This window comes from Periplaneta americana, chromosome 6 (genome assembly GCF_040183065.1).
Source record: "Periplaneta americana isolate PAMFEO1 chromosome 6, P.americana_PAMFEO1_priV1, whole genome shotgun sequence".
NCBI lineage: Eukaryota > Metazoa > Arthropoda > Insecta > Blattodea > Blattidae > Periplaneta > Periplaneta americana.
Window position 1 is genome coordinate 17,848,688 of NC_091122.1, and position 27,320 is coordinate 17,876,007.

Here is a 27,320-nt window from a genome sequence, read left to right on the forward strand (position 1 = left end):
AATCTTTTATGAGCACTGTGCCAAATTAATATAAGTTACAAATAAAACGTATCCAAAATTATATATCTGTATCTCCCAGAAAGTATTTATTATAGTACTTTCAAATGGCACCATTGCAAAAGGAATCTCACAAACTTTTATTCATACCTTGTTCAAGTGCATGCACCATGAGTGACTTCAGCCAAGGGCAGTGAATGATTTCGACACTGCAGGACAAGAATGTACTATATATTTTGTAGTTGGCTGAGTTGAAATTCCGTTACTACTGTTCAGCAGTGTTTTAGAATGAAATATGAACATGAACATGGAAAAGTGTTTAGTTCTGGGACAACAAAGTGTGAAATACAGGAATAAGTAGATATGCCAACTGATGAAGAAAGTGGCAGCTACTGAACATCAGAGGCCAGGAGAAAGTTGTTTGAAGAACAAGAGAAGAAGAAACTTTTTGTACAGATTATCCTTATTTGAATACACTTTTGTTCTCAGCTATGTAAGTCAACAACATGGTAGAGAGAGAAGTCACAGTCACACAACCCAGATAATCTGACCCTGAATAATCATCAGTGAACCATACATGTGCCTCTAAACAGTGACAACTGGTGATGAGCAATTGCGGCAAAATTGTAAAAATCATTCTGCTTGCCAAGTAAAACAAGTATGCAGTAGATTGCCAACCCTTATTCTAAACTATGGTAACCTAGAACTTTATTTTCGTACACTTCATGGACATATTTTTGGAGGAAAGTTACACATCATTCTGATTCTGTCAGTAGTTTTTTTATTATTAATTCACCTTAACTTTTTAAAGAATGAATCAAATTAAAATTGTAGCTTCAATCGAAAGCTCTGAAGTTAGTATATTTTTACATATTCCAAATTGATTATGTGGAAAATGTATATTTCAAAACTTCATTTTTTATTATATTTTTACAGATTCCAAATTGAGCGTGTGAAAACTTTAGATTTCAAAACTTTATTTAATTCAGGGAAATTTGGATTTAAAAAGTTCATTTAAGTATTTCCATGGAAACATGTTTTGTTTTGAATAGAGATTATGTAATGACCTGTAAAATGTTAATAAATTTATTAAATTTCTCTAAAAATTACGTTCTATTCTGAATTCATACTTCTTCCTTTTATTCTATTTCTCCCTTTTAAACCCAAAATTTATTATGAAAGTAATATTATACTATTTTACAGTAAGTTAATGACCACTGAAAGAAATCTTAATTTAATATTCGTGTTTACTTAAAATTTGGCAACATTACCTTCCCAGTTTCTGAAACGTAGAGATAGAAAGTTTATACGTACAGTGTGCTTAAATCAATGTAATTTCAATTACTGGTAAGTTATTCTAAGACTATAGTACTTGAACAATATGTAACAAGATTTCAATCCATTATAACCAGACTAGAAAGGTCTGCATGCTGTACATTATTATAGTTTCAATATACTCACTACTTAAGTCACCATTCTTTTCACACAATTTGGTTCAACGTATCATTGAATCTCTCCTAATGCTTGAAACCATCGCATCTCACATTGTTGTACCAATGTTAAAATAGCATTTTTAGGCAGCCACTGCTATTATTATTATTATTATTATTATTATTATTATTATTATTATTACTATTTTAATGTCCAGACACTTGACATATTGCCATTCACCATCTTGCTTCCCAATACAATGTTGTTAAGTTCTGACCACAATCACTTAATTTTGCACATTTGGCAAAATGTTCTTTGTTCATGAGAGAGCCACTTTCATCACACAAAAACCACTCTGAAGATGGGAGAATATAAATTCGGTGAAAGTTGGCAGCCAAAGAGTTGACAAACAATGCATGGCCTACTTTTAGCAATGACGGTCTGCAACCATTATGTTGTTAAACGTAGAACTTGCATCTTCTGTCAACTCTTTTAACAACTTACAGTGCTGATATAAAATTCGAAACGTTTTGTATAATTTTTAAAAATATATAACACAACTGTTGTCTAAAAAATTGTGCATGATATTACGTCTTAATAGTGATTTTATTTTGTCTGGGCCTGGCAACCTCATTTCGCAAACATTCCTACTCATAAAGAACATGAAATTTTTAACATTTATACCATTGTTTATTAAATTTTTACAAGGTCAGAATCTGTATACTTTCACCAATCCAGACCATGACTCCACCAGTAATAGCTTCTCATTCTGGCGCCATAACCCTGCTTCCTACACAAATAACGAGCCACTTTGAAGCTATACAACAGTCCACAATCAGGCCATGTATCAGCAACAACAATTATTGTTCTATCAGTGAAACAGCCGAATATCTTTTGTCAATAAAATACTAACTGCAAAACATGCAGTACACATTTCAGTAATTAAATTCTCCTATACCAGTATAAGGAAAATCTATGTAAGTTAAGATAAAATGCGAAAAACAAGTTCAGTTGGTAACAATCAGTTCTTGAATGTGTTCATGCCAAGAGTATGATATACATTAAAGTAAGCAATTATATATATATATATATATATATATATATATATATATAAGGAACGACCACTCATATAAATTGAGGGAAAGAAGACAGAGGACGGACACTGGAAAGTTTTCTTTTCTCAATCGTACTATCAGGGACTGGAATGCTTTGCCTCCACACTTACTAAAGGCTTTACCAACAACCAAAAATGTATTTAAAAATAGGCTTAAGGACTTCACTAATAGAGGGTAATTATACACAGTATTTAAAGGGTGTAATTGATATTTTGTTATTGAAGTGTTGTATCAGTGAATAATTATGTTGTGTCAGTGAAGTGTGTAGTGTCAGTGGTGTTGTGTAAGTGAAACGTGTTCCTGTCAGTGAAGCTTTATAGTTTATAGTGGCAGTGCAAAGTATTTGAACAGTGAAATGTTTTTTGAAGTGTTTGTGAAATCAGGATAGAATCAGTGAAATGTGTCGTAGTTCCAGTACAGTGAGTGAGTTGCCAGCGAAATGAGTGTAGTGTTGAAAGATACTTTGTGCAGATATGAACATATCATACTCGTGGGTTTTAGTTCGAACTTAGGTTTAAGATACAAATTAGATTTACTTTAAATGTTATTTTAAGTGATCGTGCTTCATTTAATTTAGGATATTCCCTGTTATTGTTATTAATATTATTATTATTATTATTAGTAGTAGTAGTAGTAGTAGTAGTAGTAGTAGTAGTAATTATTAGTATTATTATTAATTGTATTTTTTATTAATTGTGTTTATTATTGTCATTATTGAGTGTAATTAGTTACCACTGCCACCGGGTATATACCCATTGCAGTGTGAATAAATACATACATACATACAAAGAAAATGTCATAGAAAATTTTCTGATAAATCGCAATTTGCAATAGGACGATATACAGAATTGTAAATAAAACAAAAAGTAGTAGGATGATAAACAAAAAGACAATGTAACAGATAACAAACTTTAACTATATAGCTCAATATATCTTACTGCTGAATAAACAATAAACCGTAGTAGGCCTACATAAATTTCAAATCGTAACTGCAGCACTGAGACAACAAGAGATGATAAGCATCCAGCTTAAACTCCAAAAAAATTATAGCAATAGGATTGTCTTGGTATATGGATGCGAGAACTGGATCTTAAAAAGAAGTCAAAAAGAAAAAAATTAAATCATTTGAAGTGAGATTCTTCTTCAGATCACTTCCAGGCTAAACCCAAATGGTCCAAAAGAGGAATAGCAGTACAAGAAACTGGATATTTTCAATCTTAATTAATATATACATTGGCCTAGTTGTTAAAATAATCTGGCATGACCACATAGAAAGGATGACAGAAACGAGAATCTTCAAAATCGTTTATAATTACGTGCCAGTGGATAAGAACGAGAAGACAACTGGTAACTAGATGGAATGATCAACTTCAAGTGTCTCCTGGGATCAAAATAGGTTGTATGGTCGAGATGAGACTAAAAAGTAGTGAGTCCTTTCTAGATGAGAAAATGGAAACTATAAGCACAATTCTCGTGCATTGGAAAAACTAAAGGCTGGTTCACAATAAACCGGAAACGAGAACCAGAATGAAAACGAGAAGCAGAGGACATGAATATGAAAATTTTTGATTCACAATAAACCGAGAACGTAGACGACTATGTATATCGATATGCATGTCAATAACGATATGTAAAGTCGATATTACGCATTCTGATGTTATTTGTGTATAATTGACCAATGGCGTTCTCTCATGAGTACAAGGCAGCCAACATAAACACAGGTTAACCAACTTCGAAATTTCAACTGAAACATTTCATTAGATACGGTACTATAAATATGCCCATGCATCTTTATTATCACTACCTATTTTAAGTCTACCATAATGTAAAATAATTAGAGAAGAAACATTTGTAATAGAACAAAAATGAACACAACAGTAGTTATTGAATTGAAGCATGAATATGTAGTGTGTAATACAACCAATACGGTAATAAAATATGATTCACTTACGATCAGTGTTCAAAGATGCAGGAGCTATTGAAAGCCACATATTCTCCTTCATTTTCTCATCTTTATACGAGGCGCGCCGCTTATCATAAACGTGAGGATTTTCCTCAACACTCAATATTAGAATCTCATCAAATAAAACTTGCTCCATGATGCACAGCACAGAACAAAATAATGCATAGGTTATGTCACGGTCTTCTTGCTACAAAATATATAACGACAAAATAGCTTTTAGATGGTAATAGAATGAATCTAGTGGGCTGTGATCGGAAACGTGAACGCCAAAGTTGAAACCTAGCCAACTCTCCGTTCCCGATCCTGGGCTCCGGTAAGTTTTTCGTTAATTGTGAATGCTCACATTTAAATGTACACATTTTAACAATTTTACCGTTTTCGTTCCAATTCTAGTTTCCAGTTTACTGTGAACCAGCCTTAACACACAATATCTGGAGAAAAATTTCTCTCACAAGCCCCCAAGAACTCCCTTGTGTAGAACCTACATTCAAACTTTTTAAGGAGGTGTCTAATTATGACAAGCATCTAACTTCTCCTACTTTTCTACCTAGAGTTATGCTGTATATCTCGTGGACAGAGTGATGGTTATCACTTTATCAGTATATGGTCTGCTTGCATGCTGTTGTGTAGCCCCTTTGTAACTTCTTCGAATTTAAAATTTACTCTAATGTTTTATATATTTGCTTCTTTGGATGAAACAGTTAATCAGTCTATATAAAGTCAAAATATTTCCGATGTTTAAGATACTGGTATAAAGGTCGTGTTATTGCAGAGAAAGTCTTTACTCTTGGTTATAATTTGTCAATGGGGCCATTTATGCTTGATCCATGCAGGTGATAGAAACGTAATAGTTTCATATTCTTACTTACTTACTTATGGCTTTTAAGGAACCTGGAGGTTCACTGCCGCCCTCACATAAGCCCACCATCGGTCCCTATCCCCAGCAAGATTAATCCAGTCTCTACAATCATATCCCACCTCTCTCAAATCCATTTTAATATTATCCTTCCATCTATGTCTCGGTCTCCCCAAAAGTCTTTTCCTCCGGCCTCCCAACTAATACTCTATAATAACTTATGTATTTCTGGATTCACCCATACGTGCTACATGCCCTGCAAATCTCAAACGTCTGGATTTAATGTTCCTAATTATGTCAGGTGAAGAATACAATGTTTGCAGTTCTGCATTGTGTAACTTTCTCCACTCTCCTGTAACTTCATCCCTCTTAGCCCCAAATATTTTCCTAAGCTCTGTTCCTCTCTCAAAGTGAGAGTCTAAGTTTCACAACCATACAGAACAACTGGTAATATAACTTTTTTATAAATTCTAACTTTCAGCATTTTTTAGAGTAGGCCTAGACTTGATGACAAAAGCTTCCCAATGGAATAATAACAGGCATTTCCCATATTTATTCTGCATTTAATTTCCTCCCGAGTGTCATTTACATATTTTGTTATTGTGCTCCAAGATATTTAAATTTTTCCACCTCTTCGAAGAAAAAATTTCCAGTTTTTATATTTCCATTCCATACAATATTCTGGTCACGAGACATAATCATACACTTACTTTGTCTTTTCGGATTTATTTCCAAACCTATCTCTTTACTTGCTTCAAGCAAAATTCTCGTGAGTTTTATATTCTAGTAAATATAATCTATAACACTCAGTTGTTTCAAGGTTATACTTTTGTCACAAATATCGACACAATGATGACTGATTGTCTCAACAGTTGGGGTTTAGCTTTGTAGAATTTTATATAGGCCTACTGAATGAAAAATTGTGACTGATTTCTAAAAGACTTTACATAATAATAAATTTCTAAATTATAGACATCAGCTCAAAGAATTTTGAGTGACCACAAGGGTCCTGAATACAATAAACATGTACAATAATGTGATGTGATACATTAAAGAAAAAAGAAAGTTAATTGCTGAAGGCAAATATAAGTTGATTAATTGAAATAGAGATGATGATGTAATATTTAAAGAGAATCCTTGATAATATTTATAAGAATAGACATTACATAATCAAAAGGAATGTGAAGTTCCTTAAGATAATTCCATGTGAATTTTGTGATTGAACCTCTACTGCCAAACAGCAAACCAATGACGGACCATTGTTTAAGAGGGACGTTGTACTTTTGAGAAAGATACGGCAGACAAGGTTCATATATGGACTTCTTCTCAATATCAACTTCGGTGGCCTGTAATTATTAAACTGTAATACTGAACATTATTTATCCCACTCTTCGGTGTGTTTTTTTTTACCATTCCCTAAGCTAATACTCAAATTGTATAGAGGAGAAAATTATGAATAAAATTAGTTTATAATACAATTACAAAATCAAAGAAGTCATTTTAAAGAGAAATAGAAGAACAATAATTAATGTGGTATGAGTACAGCGATTTCATGCAAAAACCACAACAAGGAGCCTATTTACTAGGTTACAGTCTAAAGACAGGTTGGAACCTTATAAGTGACACCAATAAGGCATCACTCATGAGGCAACTAAGCCCGGAGATATTTGGGTAGGGTGTCCAGTTCCTTTCCTCCTCTATTGCATACATTACTGACTAGTAACATATTTCACCAATCAGACTTGAGATATATACAAACAATATTGTTCTTCCTCTGATACCTATCGTCAAGTGAGACGTACTGGCTGTAGATGAGGAAATATGAAGACAGAATACAGTATATGAACTGAGATCAATAGACCTACAGAAAGAGAAATGACTGTACTCTGAGGAAAACCACATATTCCTAACAACAGTAACCACTACCACAACAACAAGGATAATAATAAATGCTTCTGATAAAGATAAGCATAATTTTGTTTCAACGCGTCTTTATACAAATTTATATGCTTTGTGAACATCACATTCCTGATTTTAATGCTGGTATAGCCCTAGTATGTTAATGCCTAACAATAAATTCTTCAACTTTCATCATTTTCTGGTCAGTTAATCTTCTAAAATTGGAACATAAGCTATAGCCTATTATATCCTTCTATAACTGTGATATAATTCTGAGTCCTAATTATTTACTTGTCGGTCTGATCTCATGTTATAAGTTATTGTACTCTCGGATTTAACCCTTAAATTCACAAAGTATCCTATAGGATACAACAGGTTAATATATGCTATAATTTTAGTAGAACAGAAAAAATTGGTAGGAAAATTAAATAACTAAAATTACACAATACTATAATATTGTACAACATATAAAATATGGACATTGCGATAGTCGTTTTCTTTACAGTCCGACACGGTTTAATAAACTAGTGTGAGAAATGAAGTTTTGCCAATTTAAGGGTTAATACATGGATGTTAATAGGCCTATCAATACTTTCCCAAAACAGTAAATTATACGTTATCTAAAAATTTAACAAAACAGGTTTAATGGTCAACTTTTACCTCTTCCAGCGCACTAATGCCACTAATTACACGTCCCCCCTGAGGAGACACATTTTAAGTCATTTATTGTTCTTTTTTTTTCTTTTAAATTGTCACATAATTGTTTTTAATCATTGTCCATTGTGAACTGATTAGTAGGCCGATCTATCGAACACTTATTTACGGCGGCTTTTGTTGATACAAATATCTGTTTTTTTTTTTTATCTAATAGACGAAGACGACACGTGGTGGGGCTGTCCCATGCTATGACATGTAGGCCTAGTCAACACAGCACGAAGCCTACACTTAAGACTATACTGAATATAAAACTGTCACTGGACAAACCGTAACATTTTCACGCAATGTTAAAGATATTCCATATACATTGCATGTAGCACGAAGAATGCTTACAACGTCCATCATTTATCTTTACTGTGCTGAATTATGTAAATATTGAATCTCGAACTATTATTTGTTCAGTGTCATTGTATGTTTATGTAACTTTAAGTACAGGTATCTGTCATATGGCTTTTCTCTCAAAATTAAAATAAAATCCATGATTGCGCATATGCACTCCAAAATTACTACTATAAACAAATATTCTCACCTGAGTAAATAATTGTTAACTTCTGCAACTTGAATAACACACAGTCATCCTGCCTTCTGCATCACTTTCTGGACCACTCTTAATGCCATATTCGTAATTATTTTAGATAATCTTATCAATAATCACCAATGAAATTAACAGCAGCGAACTTCACAACCACGCGCTACTAGACAACAACCCGCCAGCTCAGTATAGCCAACACAAAACAGAAAGACCTGTCATAACAAAGACACTAAATTGAGAAACTAGTTGTAACGATAGTCCTTCTTGCTATATTATATAAATAGTAACACTCACTTATTTGTGATAAATGCAACATTTTGAATCATTTCAAAACAAAATCGACATTCTGTCAGGAAATAATAATTTCATGTGCGATGATTGGTTAACATGCATATCGGCATTTGTGAGTCTGCCAATACATGAAAATGAAGCTCCTAAACTGAACATTTTTAAATATGTAAGCTAAAAATGAAAACGTTTCACAATTGCCATATTAAACAAAATAGTAAATATTTCTTTATTATTTATAATGTTTACATGTAAATTGTAACGTCCACAAGTTTCTCCCTATTCTTTTATTTACTTAAGGAATATTAGATGAGGGATGGTGAACCTGCATGACAATGCTACCAAATAGGGATGTGACAAGCGGTTATTTTCTTGTAACTGTTATAACTGTCTCCGTTACTTGATTGGTTGTTATAAATAACGGTTATAACTAACGGTTACAATTTCCTCCGGAGACAAAATAGCAGTCACATAAGAGCGCAAGTTATATTTGAATGCTAAATAACTTACATTGTAAAAATGATTGAAAACGTTGACAAATACATTTGTAGCAGAAATACCATAAATATTGGACTGATTGAACTTCAAAAGTAAAAACATTAACAGAAAGGACAGTAATGAAGATTTCAACACTCGTAACAAACACACTGAAATTTCTGTGTGAAACAGACATCCACATTCCACTCACTGCGGTACACACTACACAATAATGTAATACGTTTTGTTACTTTTATAACTAGCTACGTGTAATGTTATATATAACATACATATATCCATAATTATTAATATTAGCATATAATATAGACAAAATGCAATGCAGTTATAATAAATCATGAAATCGGTATCGGTACCTATATAAATACAATTTTCTTACCCCCCCCCCCATATTGATAGGCTAAATCCACCCACGAAATGAGTAAGGCCCTAATGCGATAAATCATGCAATATTCGTTTACTTTAAATATTTGAAAAATTTATATCATTACGAAGGACATCAATAGCTTATGATATATTATAATAAATGAAATTGATTTATTCATCATGACTAATTTTTTGTGATGGTTTACTTGCAGATACACATTCCACTTCGGGTGGAAATATTTTATGAAGAGTATAGCCCCTTATAATAAATTTTCTTACAGATTTAATAATAATATTGTGAAATATCAGACTTTCGGCTCTGATCGAAACCGTGCTTTCAGTGCTCTGCTCTCGGGAACGGACATAGTTGATATTTTTATAACCAGATGGCGGAACACATTAGCACTGCCTCGCTATCTTGTGGACAGATTGAACACTACGTAATGACGTCACTGTAACTAGTTTCTTTTGCTGAAGTTCCATGCAAATGTAACAGTGTAATAGCGAGTAACTAGTTATTTCGTGTCCAAGTTATTTCTGTAACCGTTACAATTAAGTAACTGTTACAAAGTAACTGCTACGTTATCTTTCGCCCCAAATTATGTATTTGTTTGATGAAAAGAAGAGTAGACGTCGGAGTAATTTTACGTCAAAGCAGAGAGTTAATTTCAAATAATTAATAGAATTTAACGTGTTGATACTTAATCGTGACATAAACCTACTGTAATAACATTTATTACAGTATGTTGTTATTTCGTTAATGTTCTAGGTTATCGAAGGACACCTAACCTTCAAATTCAGCTCGGAATTGTGTAGTAACGAGTGTTCTGCTAGTCATTATAATAAAAGATGCAGACATCAAATATGATATTAGAAATATTTGTAATAATAGGTGTAGTCATAACAAACACGCATGCATCTATAGGAGATCGGTCTCCGTATTATAGAGCGTGTCTTGAAAAGTGTTCGACAGCAAATTGTACGAAAGGTGAGAATCTTGAATAATTTGAAGAAAAAAATTGTTCCGGGAGCCTTCGCTTAGCGCATGAATGCTCTACCGACTGAGCTACCCCAGGAACTATACACGACAACATCAGTATGTTTCTTTCCTAATTTTGACAAGTCAAATTCGACGTAATTATTTACTTTAGCGATACCGTTCGTATGCGCTATTTCTCTGCTTCTTGCCGTGTGGTTTTCATCGAGCTATGCTGTGGACTGTACCTTACTTTCCGGAAGTTATGCTCGCCCTCAAACCTATCAATCACACTTCCTCAACTTGCTTTTTGGTGGACTATAATATTTTACACAATTCTGTGTGTGTGTGTATAAACGCTTTCTTGTGAAACATACTGTTATTGCAAGTTATCTTGAACCTTACATCCCCTAAGTCTGTCTTTCGAACTGCTCGGTACGGCATGTACGTAACGGCACGGCAAGACAGCCCTTCCTCGGGTAACGTGACTCTTTTCTTTCACTTTACGGCTCTCTACTTTAAAAGACCTTGGTTCAATACAGACATCATCATCTCACGACACTCCGGTTTTGATTGGACAACATGGTTTCGTAGCCGCTCTCTCATATTCCTTATCAAGAAGTTCCAGCAAACGTTTAATTTTTCCTCCTCGTAACACTTAATTATTATATTTGCGATAATGTCTCTTTCTCCGCTGTGAATAACAGTGTTACTTTTTCTCGACGGTGGTGTGATTTCACGATTGTGGTTGCTACTTCATGTTGACCCTACTGGTATGCAGTGAAGGAAATAGTTCTATGTTTCTTGACAAGAGATTATGATGCGGAGCATGCGCAAACAACTCAGTTGGCTACACTCATGTTACGCTCTTCCTTCCCTCTGCCCCTCTGTCCCCGCTCAGGAAGTTCAAGATAACTTGCAATAACAGTACTGTTATACCTCAATTTCATAACTACAGTTTTATTCTCTCTTATTACTCAAATGTCACATTTATGCCTCCCTTCCTGCCCTTGAAATGAAGATTTTTTATGCCTAGTCACTGCTTTATACCAATCATAAACTTATCTCATATTTCTCTCCTAAGTAATATTTATTTTCCAGTTCTACTTTTCATAATCATCTAGTAATATAAATCTAATTATTTTACTATATACTGTGTATTCATTCTTCTAATTTTCTTTTATTTTTAAATAGTCTCATATTATCTTTCTCTATAACTCTTATCACTAGTCATTACTTTGCACTTTAACAGTTTGTTTTTCTCTTGACTGTTTTCTAACCCTTTATCTACTTCCAACTAACTACTAAGATTTAAAATCATCCGTCCTCAAGTGAGGTTGACCACTGGGATCCGGAATTAACAAACATAAAAGATAAAGGGAAATGAAACGGGTAAAATATGGATTAGATTTGTACATTAAAACAAAAATTTACGTGTTAATATATAGATGATAGTGTAAAATTTGAAGAGAGGCCTTCAGAATTTCCATTACAATCTTCTGAAGCTCATAAAAGGGAATTTTAAAGGATTTAAGAATATTACATGTAAATTTTGGTAAACAACCCCTCGCTCCAAATAGTAACCCTGCAACATCCCAGTTGTAAAGCGAAATGCCATATTTTTCACTGAGGTATGGAAGACAAGGTACATATTTAGCTCGCTTGTCATCATTAATCTGCAGTGCTTGATTTGTGTCTCATTCAAAGCAAATTGTAGGGTTTAAGACCATCGCTTTCTGGGTTCTTCTATTGATGGCAATTATATCGACTCTTCTGTGGGAATCATCTTCAGACACACAATGAATCTCCTCATGTACTTCCCATCCTCTGTTTCTTAGCAGGTTGGCAATTGCTGTACGGGCATGATGGTGTCTGTTGTTACTCAGTAGCTCTCCCTTCTTACAGAACCCCAGTACTCTCACCTTCATTTAAAAAACTAATTAATTTATCTACTCAAAATTGTGCAAGAGGTCAAATGACTTTATTGCCAAATGCCTGGCATTAGAAAACAATAACTTGTTTAGACCGAAAATTAACAAATCCTTCTTCCTCTGGCTATCTTCTAAGTCACTAATTTTCTTTTCCAACTGGTTATTTAAACTGTTTTAGCTCTTCGATTCTTTTGTTGTTCTTTTTTCGCAATTAAAAACAAAACAGTTTCTATTTACTTTCACTGACCATTCACAATGTTCATATATTCTGTTATTTAATATGTCGTTCATCACTTGTTCAATTATTTCCGTAAACAAGAGACAAGTACGGTATTGCTAAAATAAATAATTACCAAATTTGGAGTATGCCGAAGTCCGTGTCAACTAAATACCGATTATGTATACCATGAGGCTAATATGCCTCTTCACACATGTGTTAAAATGGACTTTACATTATACCAAAAATGTTTATTATTGTTTATATTTCTAGATGGAGTACATTTTCATTCGTCATTTGGTGCTCAAGTTCAACCTTTGTACCTTCAGTTAACAAAATGGACTTGCCAAGATGAATGTCGTTATGACTGTATGTGGAAAACAGTAGAAGCTTTTACTAACAGAAACTGGGCTATCCCACAGTTCCATGGAAAGGTATTGTTTTACCTAATCTAACTTTAATCAGTATTATCTCTGTGATTGAAATACTTGCAAATAGTGGATTAACAAAACAGAACACTTCTTCACCAATGGAATCAATTTGTCACTCATTTCGCAAAGCAGAATATTTTACTTTAATTTCTTACGCCAAAAAAAGGAAAAAAAAAGATTTACTGGTAGTTAAATTACACACTCCATTTCCTTGATCAGGGGATTTTTTGTAGAATACGTGTTTAGTCAACTGTCCAAAGACAGATCTGAACCTCACAAGTGACACCAATAAGCCATCACTCGTGAGGCAACTAAGCCAGGAGTTAATGGGGTAAGGTGGCCAGTTCCTTTTCACCTCCATTGCGTACATCACTGACTAGTAACATAATTCGCGGGTGCTCGTGTAAAGGGGGTTAAGTATGAATTGACTAACTGGAATAAGTTTAGATTTGAACTATTCACAATTACTTTTCTCTTATGTTGAAGGGGTTAAGTAATTCTTCCATTTATGATGCAGTTACAGTGCTCCAGATTTTGTGACAAAGGGGTTTTGTTCAGTACCAAAGGAGAGAAGTTTACAAACCTTACAATTTGACTTAACCCCCTCTACATGAGCACCCACGATATTACACTAATCAGACTTCAGATGTATACAAATTGTTCTTCCTCTGACACATATCGTCAAGTGAGATGTACTGCCCGATAATAGGTGTACGTATCAGCCATAACATCAATCAGAGGTATTGTAGAATATAAATAATTTAATAGACCTTCTTCGTACAATGAGAGAAAGTGCCTGCCAACTCCTTAGCATGTGGTTTCCACATTGCCCTCTCTCGCTGTACCTGTTTCAGTCAACAACAGTTAATGGAAAATCCAGCAGCTTATTCTTAGAACCAATAACCCCACTGCATTATTTTAGACTGTCATGGAAATGGGCATAGTTGCCAGCTCTTTTGTAAGTACCTCATGGACACACTTCTGAAGTAGATACTTGTATCACAGTCTAGTACAGGCCTGCACAAGGTTTGCGCTCTCCGAGCCGGCTCACAGCTCATGAGTGGAATGCAGATATTAGCTGCGCTCTGTAAAAGGGTGGACTGGAAGAAGGGGTGATCTCGTACAAAATATACACAAAAAGAAGTGCTATTACGAGTGCTTATGAAATGAATTCCTGTTCAGTGTTTGCAAAACTATCTTGGACTATTATTAATTAATAAAGAAATATTTATTTTACAGAAGTAATAGAAATTCTATAGCTACTTAAATTTACAATATCATTTTGTTATATATTTATTTATCAGTACATGAAAACGAGGTTTTGTGCTGTTGGCAGCTGAAAGGAACAGTAGCCTACTGATCGTAATGAAACATCAGTTACAGATGTTCGATGTCTGCCTTTATTAAAGTTGATTATAGAAAACAGTTGCTCACAAATACAAATGTTGAGCCAAAAATAGCAATCATTTTCACAGCCAGCCTGTGTAGTCGTGGATATTATTGCTAATGTTTAGTCTTGTAAAACTCAACCAGGCTAGTAGTATTATTCAAACGATCTTTAGCCCTTAGGTCACATTGAAGATCAATAAGTTCGAGCTGTAAATCGTTAAATGTTATGTTCTGTCTTTTAGATTCCCCCATACTGTACTGTAGCAGTAGGTAAGCAACGTGAAACAGTTACTGAGAATAGGCCTACACACTGCACTCCAACAGATAACTGAGTGGTCGTTTCCCTCTCCTCTACCTATAGCAAGTCTATGTCATTCTGACATATCTTCTTCTCGGTTTCGGCGAGCGATAAACACCGCTCCAAGCACACTTGTTGAGTGCTGTTTGTGCAGGCCTGGTCTAGTACATACAGTCACGAAGCTTGAGGTGATTTTTTGCATTTCTCACGATACACTGCTCCAAGCGGTTGGCAACTGAGAGTATTAGAAACAATAGACTGTGCGATAGTAGTGATCCTGGTAGTTAGCAACTAAAGTTCAACTGTTATTGGATGCATATTCCCTACGTATTGAGCTTCGTGACTGTATGTACTAGACTGTGCTCGTATGATGTATGTCATGTGCCATTACAAACTGTAGATAATAACTTGTTCCCTATCATTAAAAAAATTTACAAGTTTAAATCTAATTATGGAAATGAGTGCAATGGAAAACTTCGCTACGTGAGGCTGATTTACACAGAATGCCAACACATGTTTAAACCTCAGGCATTTTCTTTTGCTGTACTGATTATAGACAGTGATTGTTGTCTGCATTGTGTTGTACAAAATATATAACAGTAAATAATGACTTCACAGAAATATTATATGAATAAATTTAAAAAATATAGCTGAAGTTACTTTACACATACTGTTTAATTTCAATAAAACAAGAAGTCTCATCTCTAATCTTTACATTTCAGTGGCCGTTCATAAGAGTCTTTGGAATCCAGGAGCCTGCTTCCTTCCTCTTTTCCATATTCAACTTTATCACCCATTTTGTTATGTTGAAGCAGTTTAGAAGAGAAGTTCGAAAGACTAGTCCCATGTACTGGTTTTGGCAAGTCTATGCATTAGTAAGTTCTGTTTGCTACTTCTGTACGATATGTAGTTTTAAATCTTTTGTATATTAATCTCTTGATATGCTGTTTCCTTTTGTTTACAGGTGTGTCTGAACTGCTGGGTGTGGTCAACAGTGTTTCACATAAGGGATACACCATTTACGGAGATGATGGATTATTTCTCTGCATTTTCAACTGTATTATTTTCGTTCTATGCAATGGTTATTAGGTATCTGGAACAAATTTGTTTCCCCCTTTCGTTATATTTCCCAACACAAAGGAGTACTAAATAACAAAATAATAGACCTACAACCAACGTTAAAATGTTTATGTATATACTACTGATGCATAGAAGAGGAAAAGATAATAATAATAATAATAATAATAATAATAATAATAATAATAATAATAATAATTATAATTATTATTATTATTATTTATTTATTTATTTATTTAATCTGGCAGAGCTAAGGCCAGCAGGCCTTCTCTTCCGCCCAGCCAGACTCTAATTCTAATTGAATACAATTGCTTACATAGTTATTACATTAATATCTAGATCATAAAACAACATGAAAGTAAATAATGAAAGTTGGATAAGTAATGTTAGTGTAACAATAATAAACATTGGTAAGAAATAGTTATAATAATAATAATAATAATAATAATAATAATAACAATAATAATAATAATAATAATTTATTTAATCTGGCAGAGCTAAGGCCAGCAGGCCTTCTCTTCTCAATTCTAATTGAATACAATTGCTTACATAGTTGTTACATTAATATCTAGACCATAAAACAACATGAAAGTAAATAATGAAAGTTGGATAAGTAATGTTAGTGTGACAATAATAAACACTGGTAAGATATAGTTATAATAATAATAATAATAATAATAATAATAATAATAGGACCAGACAGTGCATGGCCTATGCGGATGATATTGTGGTCATGAGTAGATCTCTTGGAGTGCTAAATGAAATAGTAAACCAAATTCAAATAGAAGCAGAGCACATGGGGTTAAAAATTAATAAAGAGAAAACCAAATATATGAGAAACATAAGACCAAGTGGCATTTGTAATAAAGATATTATAATAAATGGACAGAAATATGAGGAAGTAGATTCTTTTAAATATCTAGGAGTTCTAATTACCCAACAAAACACTGCAGATGTGGATATGAGGCAAAAAATTGCTGGAGGAAATAGATGCCTGAGAGCCCTTAACAAAACTTTGAGAGCAAGATGCATAAGTAAAAAAGCAAAACTTACATTATATAAAACAGTCGTAAGACCAATTGTGCTTTATGGCAGTGAAACTTGGACTCTGTCGAAGAAAATGGAACAACTGATGACATGGGAAAGGAAAATTCTAAGAAAAATCTATGGTCCTAAATATGAGAATGGGCACTGGAGAATTAGATATAATACAGAACTGAAAACTCAATATAAATCTCCAGATATTGTTGCTGAAATCAAAGCCCGTAGGTTGGAATGGTTAGGACATGTAATCAGGATGAATGATCAGAGAATACCAAAAAAGATTCTAAACACAAAACCAGAAGGCAGGCGCAATATTGGCAGACAGAAACTAAGATGGTTGGATGGAGTGGAGGACGATTTAAGGACTCTAGGCGTGAGAAGATGGAGGCAGAAGGCTCTGGTTGGACAGGAATGGACCAAGATCCTAAGGGAGGCCAAGGCTAGATTACAAGGGCCGTAGTGCCAAAGAATAATAATAATAATAATAATAATAATAATAATAATAATGAGATAATTTAGATATTTATCTGTGATATATATAACCATTAAACATTGAGAAACCTGAAACAGCTATTATTGTTAACAAGAATTGTTAGAAAAATATTTCGTTAGCCTATTCTTAAATTGGTTTGATGTCTGACAGTCCCTGACATTACTCGGTAGGGAATTCCAAAGTCGAGGAACAGCCACAGTGAAAGAAGATGAATATGAGGATGTTCGGTGGGAGGGAATGGATAATATTGAGGAGCGTTGTGATCGTGTGTCTAGGTTATGATGGGTGGATAAATTTTGAAAAGGAGACGCAAGATAGACAGGAGTGGAGAAATGCAGTATGTGAAAGAGAAGGGAAAGACAGTGGATTTTCCTACGATCTTCTAGACGGAGCCAGGACAACATTTCGAGGGATGGTGTTACGTGTCCAAGATAGAACTCCCTTACTGTTTAACTTCAACACTAAGAGCCGATGTGAATAACATCACATTCCAACAATCTTTTATCCCCAGAAAAGTTCTGATATTGAACTTTATGGCAAGCTGGGTGGATTCCAGAGCCATTCCAGAAGTTGCCAAACACTAGGCATTTTACTTTCATTTATTGTCTTGTTTTTATCGCCAATAGGCACTTTTTTTTTCTCGGAGGAGGGCACGCAGGTAAGCACTGCACCTTAGGCTTATTGTGCAACCTCCTTATGTTGGAATAATTGCTGAAGTCCATTTAGGATTGCTCTTCAAGCGCATGATTCACTGCATGGTGTCACTGAATCGATTCAGCACAGCATCCAGTCCTGATGGAGACCTGATGCTCCGCCTTCCTGCGATGAATATCCACTTAGTTTGTAATATATAAACAATTAACGTTTGGTACGACCGCGAACATAATTTCATCGAGACATACTTATGTTATAAAATTCATTTACATTGGAAATCGACTTTAACACAAACACATGCTTTTGAATTGTAGGTCTCCGCTGGATATTTACAGTGTTGCCGACCCAAGGCTCTGGCTTTCTATGTAGATTAGTGGCTTGTGCAGCAAATGCTGCAAACTAAGTTCATTAGACGTTCAAATAAACATTTTTCAGATTTATTTTCAATGAGGAATACCAGACATTCGGAAAGTTATTTGCTTCCATAATAATGAAACATACTCTCTCTTGAGCCAATACTGAAGAGAACCACGCATATAAATATCTACACCACACCGCCATTAAATATACGAAAAAGATCCAACTCCACTTGATTAATAGCTACAAAAATATTTGATGTTTAATAATATTATTATCTTACGTAAGTTTTATAGCTTTCAGTAACATATACTATATATACTATATAGCCGCCACTCAGTAACATATAGAAATCAAAATCTAGTTTAAGTTATTCTCTACATCTACTTATATAACCCCAAAACGTTTCACTTTCATATCATCAATATAGCATAAATATGTATAATTAATGAAAAATAGTTACATCATGGCATTAACTATAATAATATTTCATTTCTAATGGTAATAATGTCATCAAACCACCTCAAGTTTTGTAGTTTTTAATATCCAATACACAGCTGTACCCAGAAAATTACACACCACAGAATCGAACCTGTAAATTATTTTTAGTAAGTTAAGTTTTTAATAACCAATTTGATTTGAGCTCTAAATATGTCAGCATTCTTGCAGATCATGGCCTTCGTGTAATATTGTTTACTGTAGTGCGTGGTTTGTTTTATTCTGAGATGCAATTAGCTAGTTCTCAAAACTGACGACAGATAGATTTTGGAAAATAGGAAAATTATGTTGAAAAATTGACATTTCACTGAAAACTACTATTTTTCTGAAAAACTTTGAGTTCCAAGCTTCAAAATAAGGGGTCATTTATTAAAATCTGTTCAGCCGTTTTCCCGTAATTTCCATTACAAGTTCAAATTATATATGTAGATGGTTCGGACAGTACAGATTATCTTTCAATTTTTTAAACTCTTATATGCTATTTCAGTGTTTCTATTTGACCATTCATGTCATACAGCATTGCTCGTGTTTTATATTGCAGGTTACTGAACGGAAAGAGTCTGTTCCTCACAGTGCTGTTAAGTTTCCTCTGTATCGGCTTCTTTGTCCATCACGTCACATATCTGGCACTTGTTAACTTCGACTATGGATACAACATGCAAGCTAATATAGTTGTGGGTAAGTATTATTAGTTTCAGTGTTCGCGTTGGCTTCCGCGGCTGCTGTACGTGGTGTGTGGATAAGCTTCAGGGCTTCTACCGCGTTGTCTTGGTGTTATTGGCTGACGTTTCGACCGCTGTGTTGTGGCCATCTTCAGAGCAGTTGTTGGATAAGGAAATAGTCTGCCTTCCACATCAAACAACATCCCAACAACATCAACAAGGACGAGGGGTTACAACTCAGCAACTCATGGGGAAGCCTATTCCAAGATCATACTTAGGAATGAGAAACCAGGTCTCCACATGTACGCGGTGCCGTCCCTCATCTGGACATCAGGCACGGTATCAAGGTCACTCTTTCGGACCTTATGAGGGCCAGTATTTAACATGAATACTCCCCTTCATACAGACCTCAACCGGATTGGACCACGTAGGACCAATCAGATGCCAGAAGAAGAACCTACGACCTATCACAGCAAGTACTCCCCCCCCATCGAGACTACTATATATATAAGTATTGGCAGACTATTTCCTTATCCAACAACTGCTCTGAAGATGGCCACAACACAGCGGTCGAAACGTCAGCCAATAACACCAAGACAACGCGGTAGAAGCCCTGAAGCTTATCCACACACCATTATTAGTTTCAGCTGTTTTAAATGTTTTCCGGCAGAAATCTTAATGAATTTTAACCGTGCCAATGGAATTCAGGGCCTGTTGATATCAAAAAGAAATATGTTTGCTGCTAAGCAGAGTGCAAGTTTTTTTGCATATGTTAAGACTTCAAAACCTGGAAGCATGAATGCGAGATGAAAGAGAAAAAGACCTCTAACGAGGAAATAAAGAATTTCCAGACCTATGTTCATATAACATTTTCATCCTCTAGCCATGAGATATGTTTCCTCAAAGTTTTGACATACCTTTTAATTACGCCTTGACTATGATACAACCTTAAACTACAAAATTTTCTTTAGCAGACAACAGTGAACAGACTTTTACTATATTCATTTAAGGGTAGATACACATCTATGATCGCAGATGCACTTTGATCCAAAAATCTAGACGTTCACGAGGAAGTTCATTGTATTGCTGATGGTGGAAGCAATTGTAGGATCGATATCATAGCTATAAATAGGAATAAACAGACAGCCGAAATAATTGATCCTACCATCAGATTTGAAATCTCAGCCACTCAACCATCTGAAGTGAACGAAGAGAAAAAGAAAATTTATGAGCCCACGATTCAGTACCTATCGGCGAAATACAACACAGTTACCGGTCTCTTCTTCAGAGCGAGAGACACCATCCCGAAAACCTTTGTAAAGTGAAGGGAAAAATACAAGCTGATGAGAGATCTTCAAGATGCCATCGTCACCACCATAATAAAATTTTCTGTAGCAATATTTCGTCAGCATCTTTATGGTGTACATTCAATTTAAATTACACTTGGTTCCATTTTTTTTTCTTATGTCTTATTCACTTTTATCTAAAACCTGTTTATATAATTTTTCATTTTAAATTTTATTGTGAGGTATTCTGTGTCGGAGGGCAAACCCAAAATATTGGGTCAGACTACTAAATTAAAATTAATATATGTTCCTTATTTCAAGATGTCTTGATAATTACTGGTACTGGAATTGCAAATGAGAATCACAGTTCAAATCCTACTTAATTTAATTGGAATTTTTTGTGAACAGATGACCTTGAATCAGGTTTTTTCTTTATAATTCACAGACACCCTCCTCATGATGCAGTGGCATTAGAAAACTAGTGAACTGCACTGTATTCCCCAGGAGACCAACTCCATGAGATTCCCATGACAATTGCCTCACAGAACAAATAGCAAAATGCAGTGTCTGGAATTGATATGATGCTCCTGTAACTCGTGTATAGTAGTGCTGTGCCTTGATAATGCTTACTTTCTGTTTTCAGTAATATGTTACTGTATTTTTCAGGTATTGCAAATGCAATGGGCTGGTTCATATGGTGTTTGTATTATCGAAAAAGTCAGCCCTACGTTTGGCGTTGTGCTCTGTTCGTGGCCCTGGTGGGGGTGTGTATGCTGTTCGAAGTTATGGACTTTCCACCCCTCCTATGGCTCGTCGACGCTCACTCACTCTGGCACCTCGCCACAGCAGGATTACCATTTATATTTTATCGGTATGTCAACACTCCTGGTTTTGGAATATGTCTCCACGTTTGTGAAAGAGTGATGCCTTACTATTATTCATTTCTTTCTCCTTTTTCTTCTGAGTTTGTTCCTATTTTCCATCTTTGTCTCCTCTTTCTTCAGTTTTACCATTTTCTTATCTTTCTCTTTTTCCGATTCTATTAATCTTTTCCACTTTATTCAGCTCTCCATCTTTAAGCTTCTCCTTCTCCTCTTCTCATTCTGGTTCTGTTCATCTTCCTTAGCTCCTTCTCTCCTTCTTCAGCTTCATAATCACCACTTCTTCCCTGCTCAGTTCTCCTTCAGTTCTTCCTCAGATACTCCATTTTTTCACATCTGCTTTTCTTTCCTCAGTTTCCCTTTCAGCTTTTTTCTTCATCTCCTCCTTCCTCAGTTCTTTCATCTTCTCTTCAGCTCCTTTTTTTTTTTTAATTGGGTTATTTTACGACGCTGTATCAACATCTCACGTTATTTAGCATCTGAATGAAATGGTGATAATGCCGGTGAAATGAATCCGGGGTCCAGCACCGAAAGTTACCTAGCATTTGCTCGTATTGGGTTGAGGGAAAACCCCGGAAAAAACCTCAACCAGGTAACTTGGCCTGACCAGGAATCGAACCCGGGCCACCTGGTTTCGCAGCCAGATGCATTGACCGTTACTCCACAGGTGTGGACAGCTCCTTCTTCCCCAATCTATAAATCTTTCCTTCAATTCTTCATATTTTTCAGCTCTTTCTTCCTCAGTTTCTCCTTTCTTCAGCTTCTCTTTCAGCTCTTCCTTAGATCCTTTCTCCACTTTTCCTTCCTCAACTTTTCTTTCAGCTCTTCCTTCCTCAGCTCCTCCGTTTTTTCTTCAGCTTTTCTTTCAACTTTCTCCCTCAGTTTCTTTTTAGCTTTCTTTTTCAACTTCTCCTTCCCCTCGTCCACTCTTTTTTCTCAGTTCTTCCTCTGAAAGCTGTTCCTTCAAGTTCTTCATTCCTCAACTCCTCCATCTCTTCTTCGATTCGTCCTTCTTCACGTTTTCATCTGCTCTTCTAGTTCCCTCTTCATTTCCTCCATATTACAACCACACGTGCGTGATGCAAGTCCTAAATTCACCAGTTTATAAATAAATATTTGGTTTATTTCAGATTCCTGATTGATGACTGCAAATTCTTAAGGAAAGAATCAGCTGAGAAGACAAAGTTAGGACTGCATAATGATTAATCAAGTCTGCATACTCCCTTCTTGTCTGTTATACAGCTCGAAGTCGTCTTCTACTCTAGTCACGAGTATTAAACAGAACTATAAACAAGTGACGCAAGCCAAGCTGTTGTTTTCCTCGTAGTTTATCAGGACTGGAAAGTGAATTGATTGCAGTAGAACTGCCAGACACAAAATCATACCTACACAATCCACAAGCAGAAAATATCTCACATCATTTCTATAATTCCTATAAATTTATTCAAGCATTATATTATTTGGCTTTCGAAGAGCAAGTGTTTCATTTTCTGATAACAACCATGTTATTTTTACCATACCGGTATCGTTTTAATATTTTTCAAACTGTGTAAAAAAAACTCTAATACCATCTTGACTATATTTTATAGTAATTCAGCAGTATTTTCAGATAAAACTGCACACATTAAATAAATTTAACAATTATTATTATTCAACATAGATTTGCATAAAATCAACCCTTCAATAATTTCTGCATGTATATGAAGAGTCCACTGCAAGAATGATGGATGTCACTTTCTTGTCGAAAATGAACCAAGACTGTCAATGCATAGCTTAAGACATATAGAATGTACGTACAGAGTTATATGGCATTAACACTGATAGTCGTTGTCCAGTTATGATTGGAAAATCACAGTTAAGCTTTGAGCGCTAAGCATTTCAAACTTTCAATTGCTTCTCCTGCAAAATGTATTCCAAATGACATCCATCATTCTTGCAGTGGACTCTTCATATGTTAACCTTATACAATTTTCAGTTAATTAAACTTCAACAATGTAGAGATAATCTTGGTCACTCTTACAATAGAGAAGGGGGTGTGGTCCTCAAGGATAACTCAGGTTGTGATAAAATTACAAAATACCATCATTGTCTTCATGTTCTGTCCTATGTATTCTATCCTATTAATCACACTTTTTTTTTTTACTTTCTCCTTCCTCCCCGATTTTGAATCAGATTTTTTTTTTTTACAGTCTTCCTGAAATTGCCGCACTGTTGCTATTTTCCTTCTCACCGTATCTACCATCTTTGCGTACCAAAGTAATAGTGTAACAGGTTTAGACGTAGCTTACTTTGATAAGGAGAAAAACCCAATAATTTTATGACTGCAGCCTAGAAACAGGTAACACAGTTGGCACAAAAATGTAACTTAAAAGGCTGTGAAAATGAGTCAAGTATTTTTGGTTATCTGGCATTTATAATTAATTAATGAAAAGTGTCATATATTGAATAAAATGCAGGACTATTTTTTTTCTCCAAAATAGGCCAACTTTTGCCTAAACTGACCATGAAACAGTAACATAGTAACATTCCTACATAAGATAGTTTAGCTGTCCATGTTTGGTCTGGCTACACTTGATAAGGTGTGTAGGCGCAGATGTGTTTGAAACAAAATGGTTTACTTCTCAAAATGGAAAATAACTGCATGAATATCTGGAATCAGGTTCACCTTCATATGAACTTTTTCACTTAAAGTTACTTCAAGATTAAGCTCTGTGTCAATTGAAATTTGATGAATTACCCTCTGTACTTACACATACAATATTAAAAAACTAAACAAAATAATAAATTTCGAAGTTAATGAGATTAATTTATCTGTTTTATAACAAAAGAAGACAAAGGACATTGAGTAACAAACGTAGCTTGTGTATGTAATCCCCTGACATTCAGACATGTTTTTAAAACTCTCAAAACAATTTCCACATTCTTATTTATTTTACTGTGAAAGGAAACCCTCCTTCACTTAAAAATAAATTATATTATTCTTACAGGCTTAAGCCGTTTGTAGTTACCTTCAAATGTTCTAGTATAACAAGTCATGTTCGTTTTGCATTCCAATACTTCAGTGGGAGCCTTGCTGGTTGCTAGAACTTCATAAGCACTGATGTGTTCTGTATAAATCATTTTTAGAGTTAATTATGACACAAAAATCTCCAGTCTGTATCATTATTTACAAGAAAATCGTGTTCTGTGCCAAGTAAAAAATTCCGCAAAAATTTATAATGTGGGAAATCCAGAATTCTAGTTTAAATTTCTTGTATTTTGAGCAGTTTTGAAGTTATTTCATATTTTAAACTGTAGATATAAAATAGAACATACCTCATTTTATCCAAGTTTTGATGACTCCTATTATTTTTGACTCTCCACATCTGTATACATCAATATGTATTAAATATACTTAATATGTTTTCAGTAAACATAGCAAAATGCTGTTTCTTACTTGTATACATACTAAATAGTTTAAATACTTGAACTGTGCGACTGCTTAGGAGTTTCCAGAATTTGTGTATACTTAGAAAGATGTACAGAACAAAAAGTTTCATATTCTCTTACAGTACTTGCATTTTCTCTGATGAATTGTACGAAGTATTGTGATTAGAAAACAATGCAATGTAAACTATCGCTAATCTTCAAAACATAAACTACCAATTATCATTATACTGTGAAAGTGCAAGTGATATTTGAAATAAAAAAAAAAAAAAGAGAACAGAAAAGCGAAACATGACTGATGTAATCTGAAAACCACATGTAAATTTTATTTCATGTTATGTAACGCCCTGCTCAAATATTTAATGCCAACTCTAAAATATCTCGACTAAGTAAAGAGAACTGAGTAGCATAAAAAAATTCTGATAATTAGGAAAACTGTGGTTTTTCCATCTCTATAGTAATGTTTTCACATTAATTCAATTCTCTTTATCTAAATATAAGTTTCTTTCTACCAATGAACGACTTTGGTTGTTAAATGAGATTATGTAATTTTTTTTATCATAATCGTCACTTCCTGTTGTTTGTAACATGCAGTTCGTGTACCAGTATTGTATATTGTTCTGGAGTTTCTCCAGAAATATTATTTGGATTTCAGCTTTAATTAAATAAATAGCTCCACAAAAGAACTATTAGCCAACTGTTCATAATTTATGTAAATTCTATTCCAATAAATATAAAAATTTATCTCTCTATTACTTTCACAGTGAAGAAACATTTTTTCTACTTTGTGTGTTTATGAAGTTGTGTGTATTGTATTTAAGAAACATTCAAGAGAAAGGCAGTTGCAATTCATGCTATAATTTGTCTAGGGTTAAAAAAAAAGTGTTTCTAGAATACTTCAGTGGGAAATTGTAAATGCATAGTTTCATATCTTTTACTGAATGTATGGAATTATTGTAAACTTGGGATACTTGTGAAATTTCTGAAAGTATGTTAAAAATGTCTGCATAAAAATAAAAACACTATTTCATTCACAAAACAATCCTGTTTGTTTGTGTAAAAAGCAATTAATATAAAGTCAAACTGTGACAGCTATTTTGTTTTTCAGTCATTGATAGTGAATAATTCTTTCAATCCTCTAGTAACGACAAAGGTTTTCTATGAATTTTGGTCTAGCAGAAACGTTTATGTGCCATCTCTTCAAAATAAATGAATAAATTACAGATCTGTACCACAAACCATTTAGAGTTATAAATTTTCTCAGAGAGTTGGCAAATTCTCTGTTGTATTTCTGATAATGGTAATTTATTAATAACAATTTAATTTGAATCTGCAGTGATAAAATAATTGAGAGGAATAAATAAAAGAAAACAATAAATGGCATGCATAAACTTGGAATATTACTTTCTTGCTTTGATTACAGCAAAAGGTCAAAGTAGAAGTACTTACTTTGTTTCCCATGTATAAATCGGATGCTTTCGCTATAACGTAATATTATGCAGGTATAGTTTTTACTATCCCTCTGTAGTCTTTCATATTTTTTCAAAATGATTTGATTCTTTCCACCTTGTATTGCTCAGTGAATTATGGAAATACTGTACTTGTAGATGAGAAATCATTTGTTTAATTAGGTTAAGCTAGTTTAAAAACTCGCGAAATTGACAGATTGTGTCACAGAATCGGTAGAGATGAAGGAGAACAAATTGCTTTTGTCAGCCTTATAAAAGAGCATTCCATTCAACAGCTCTTAAGTTGCAAATTCCTGTGATTAGGAAAGAAAAAGTAGAAGCTCTTCTGGCGAAAGCACATGAATTTAAAGCAAATTATGACAAATAAGTTTTTTTCCCCCCTTCCCCCAATGGCAAGCAGTGGCGTAGCATGAAATTTTGAGCAGGGGAAGCTAATTCAAGTTGTCTTTCATGCAATATGAGAAAACGTATTACAAAAATATAGTTTTAAATTAAATAGTAGTCAATGTTAAGTCAGCAGTCGAAGATTGGTTGGAACCTCGTAACACCAATAAGGCTTGACCTCAAATGGT

At 34.3% G+C, this 27,320-nt stretch overlaps 1 protein-coding gene across 1 annotated transcript; it reads left to right on the forward strand.

The window, feature by feature from the left end:
- The first annotated feature begins 10,212 nt into the window (after nucleotides 1-10,212).
- PGAP3 (Per1-like protein PGAP3) lies at nucleotides 10,213-25,572 on the forward strand. The gene is made up of 8 exons (XM_069827625.1): nucleotides 10,213-10,320; nucleotides 10,429-10,647; nucleotides 13,057-13,217; nucleotides 15,624-15,776; nucleotides 15,866-15,990; nucleotides 19,566-19,702; nucleotides 21,639-21,843; nucleotides 22,984-25,572. The coding sequence occupies exons 2-8, from the start codon at nucleotides 10,509-10,511 to the stop codon at nucleotides 23,057-23,059; spliced, it is 996 nt and encodes a 331-aa protein (XP_069683726.1). The 5' UTR covers nucleotides 10,213-10,320; nucleotides 10,429-10,508; the 3' UTR covers nucleotides 23,060-25,572.
- The last annotated feature ends 1,748 nt before the right edge of the window (nucleotides 25,573-27,320 follow it).

Excerpts from the sequence above, each read along its gene's own strand:
- PGAP3 (XM_069827625.1), top strand. The coding sequence starts at position 10,509 with ATGCAGACATCAAATATGATATTAGAAATATTTGTAATAATAGGTGTA. Across the intron at positions 13,218-15,623 it reads TCCCACAGTTCCATGGAAAG|TGGCCGTTCATAAGAGTCTT; the intron begins GTATTGTTTTAC and ends TTTACATTTCAG. Across the intron at positions 15,777-15,865 it reads TTTGGCAAGTCTATGCATTA|GTGTGTCTGAACTGCTGGGT; the intron begins GTAAGTTCTGTT and ends TTTTGTTTACAG.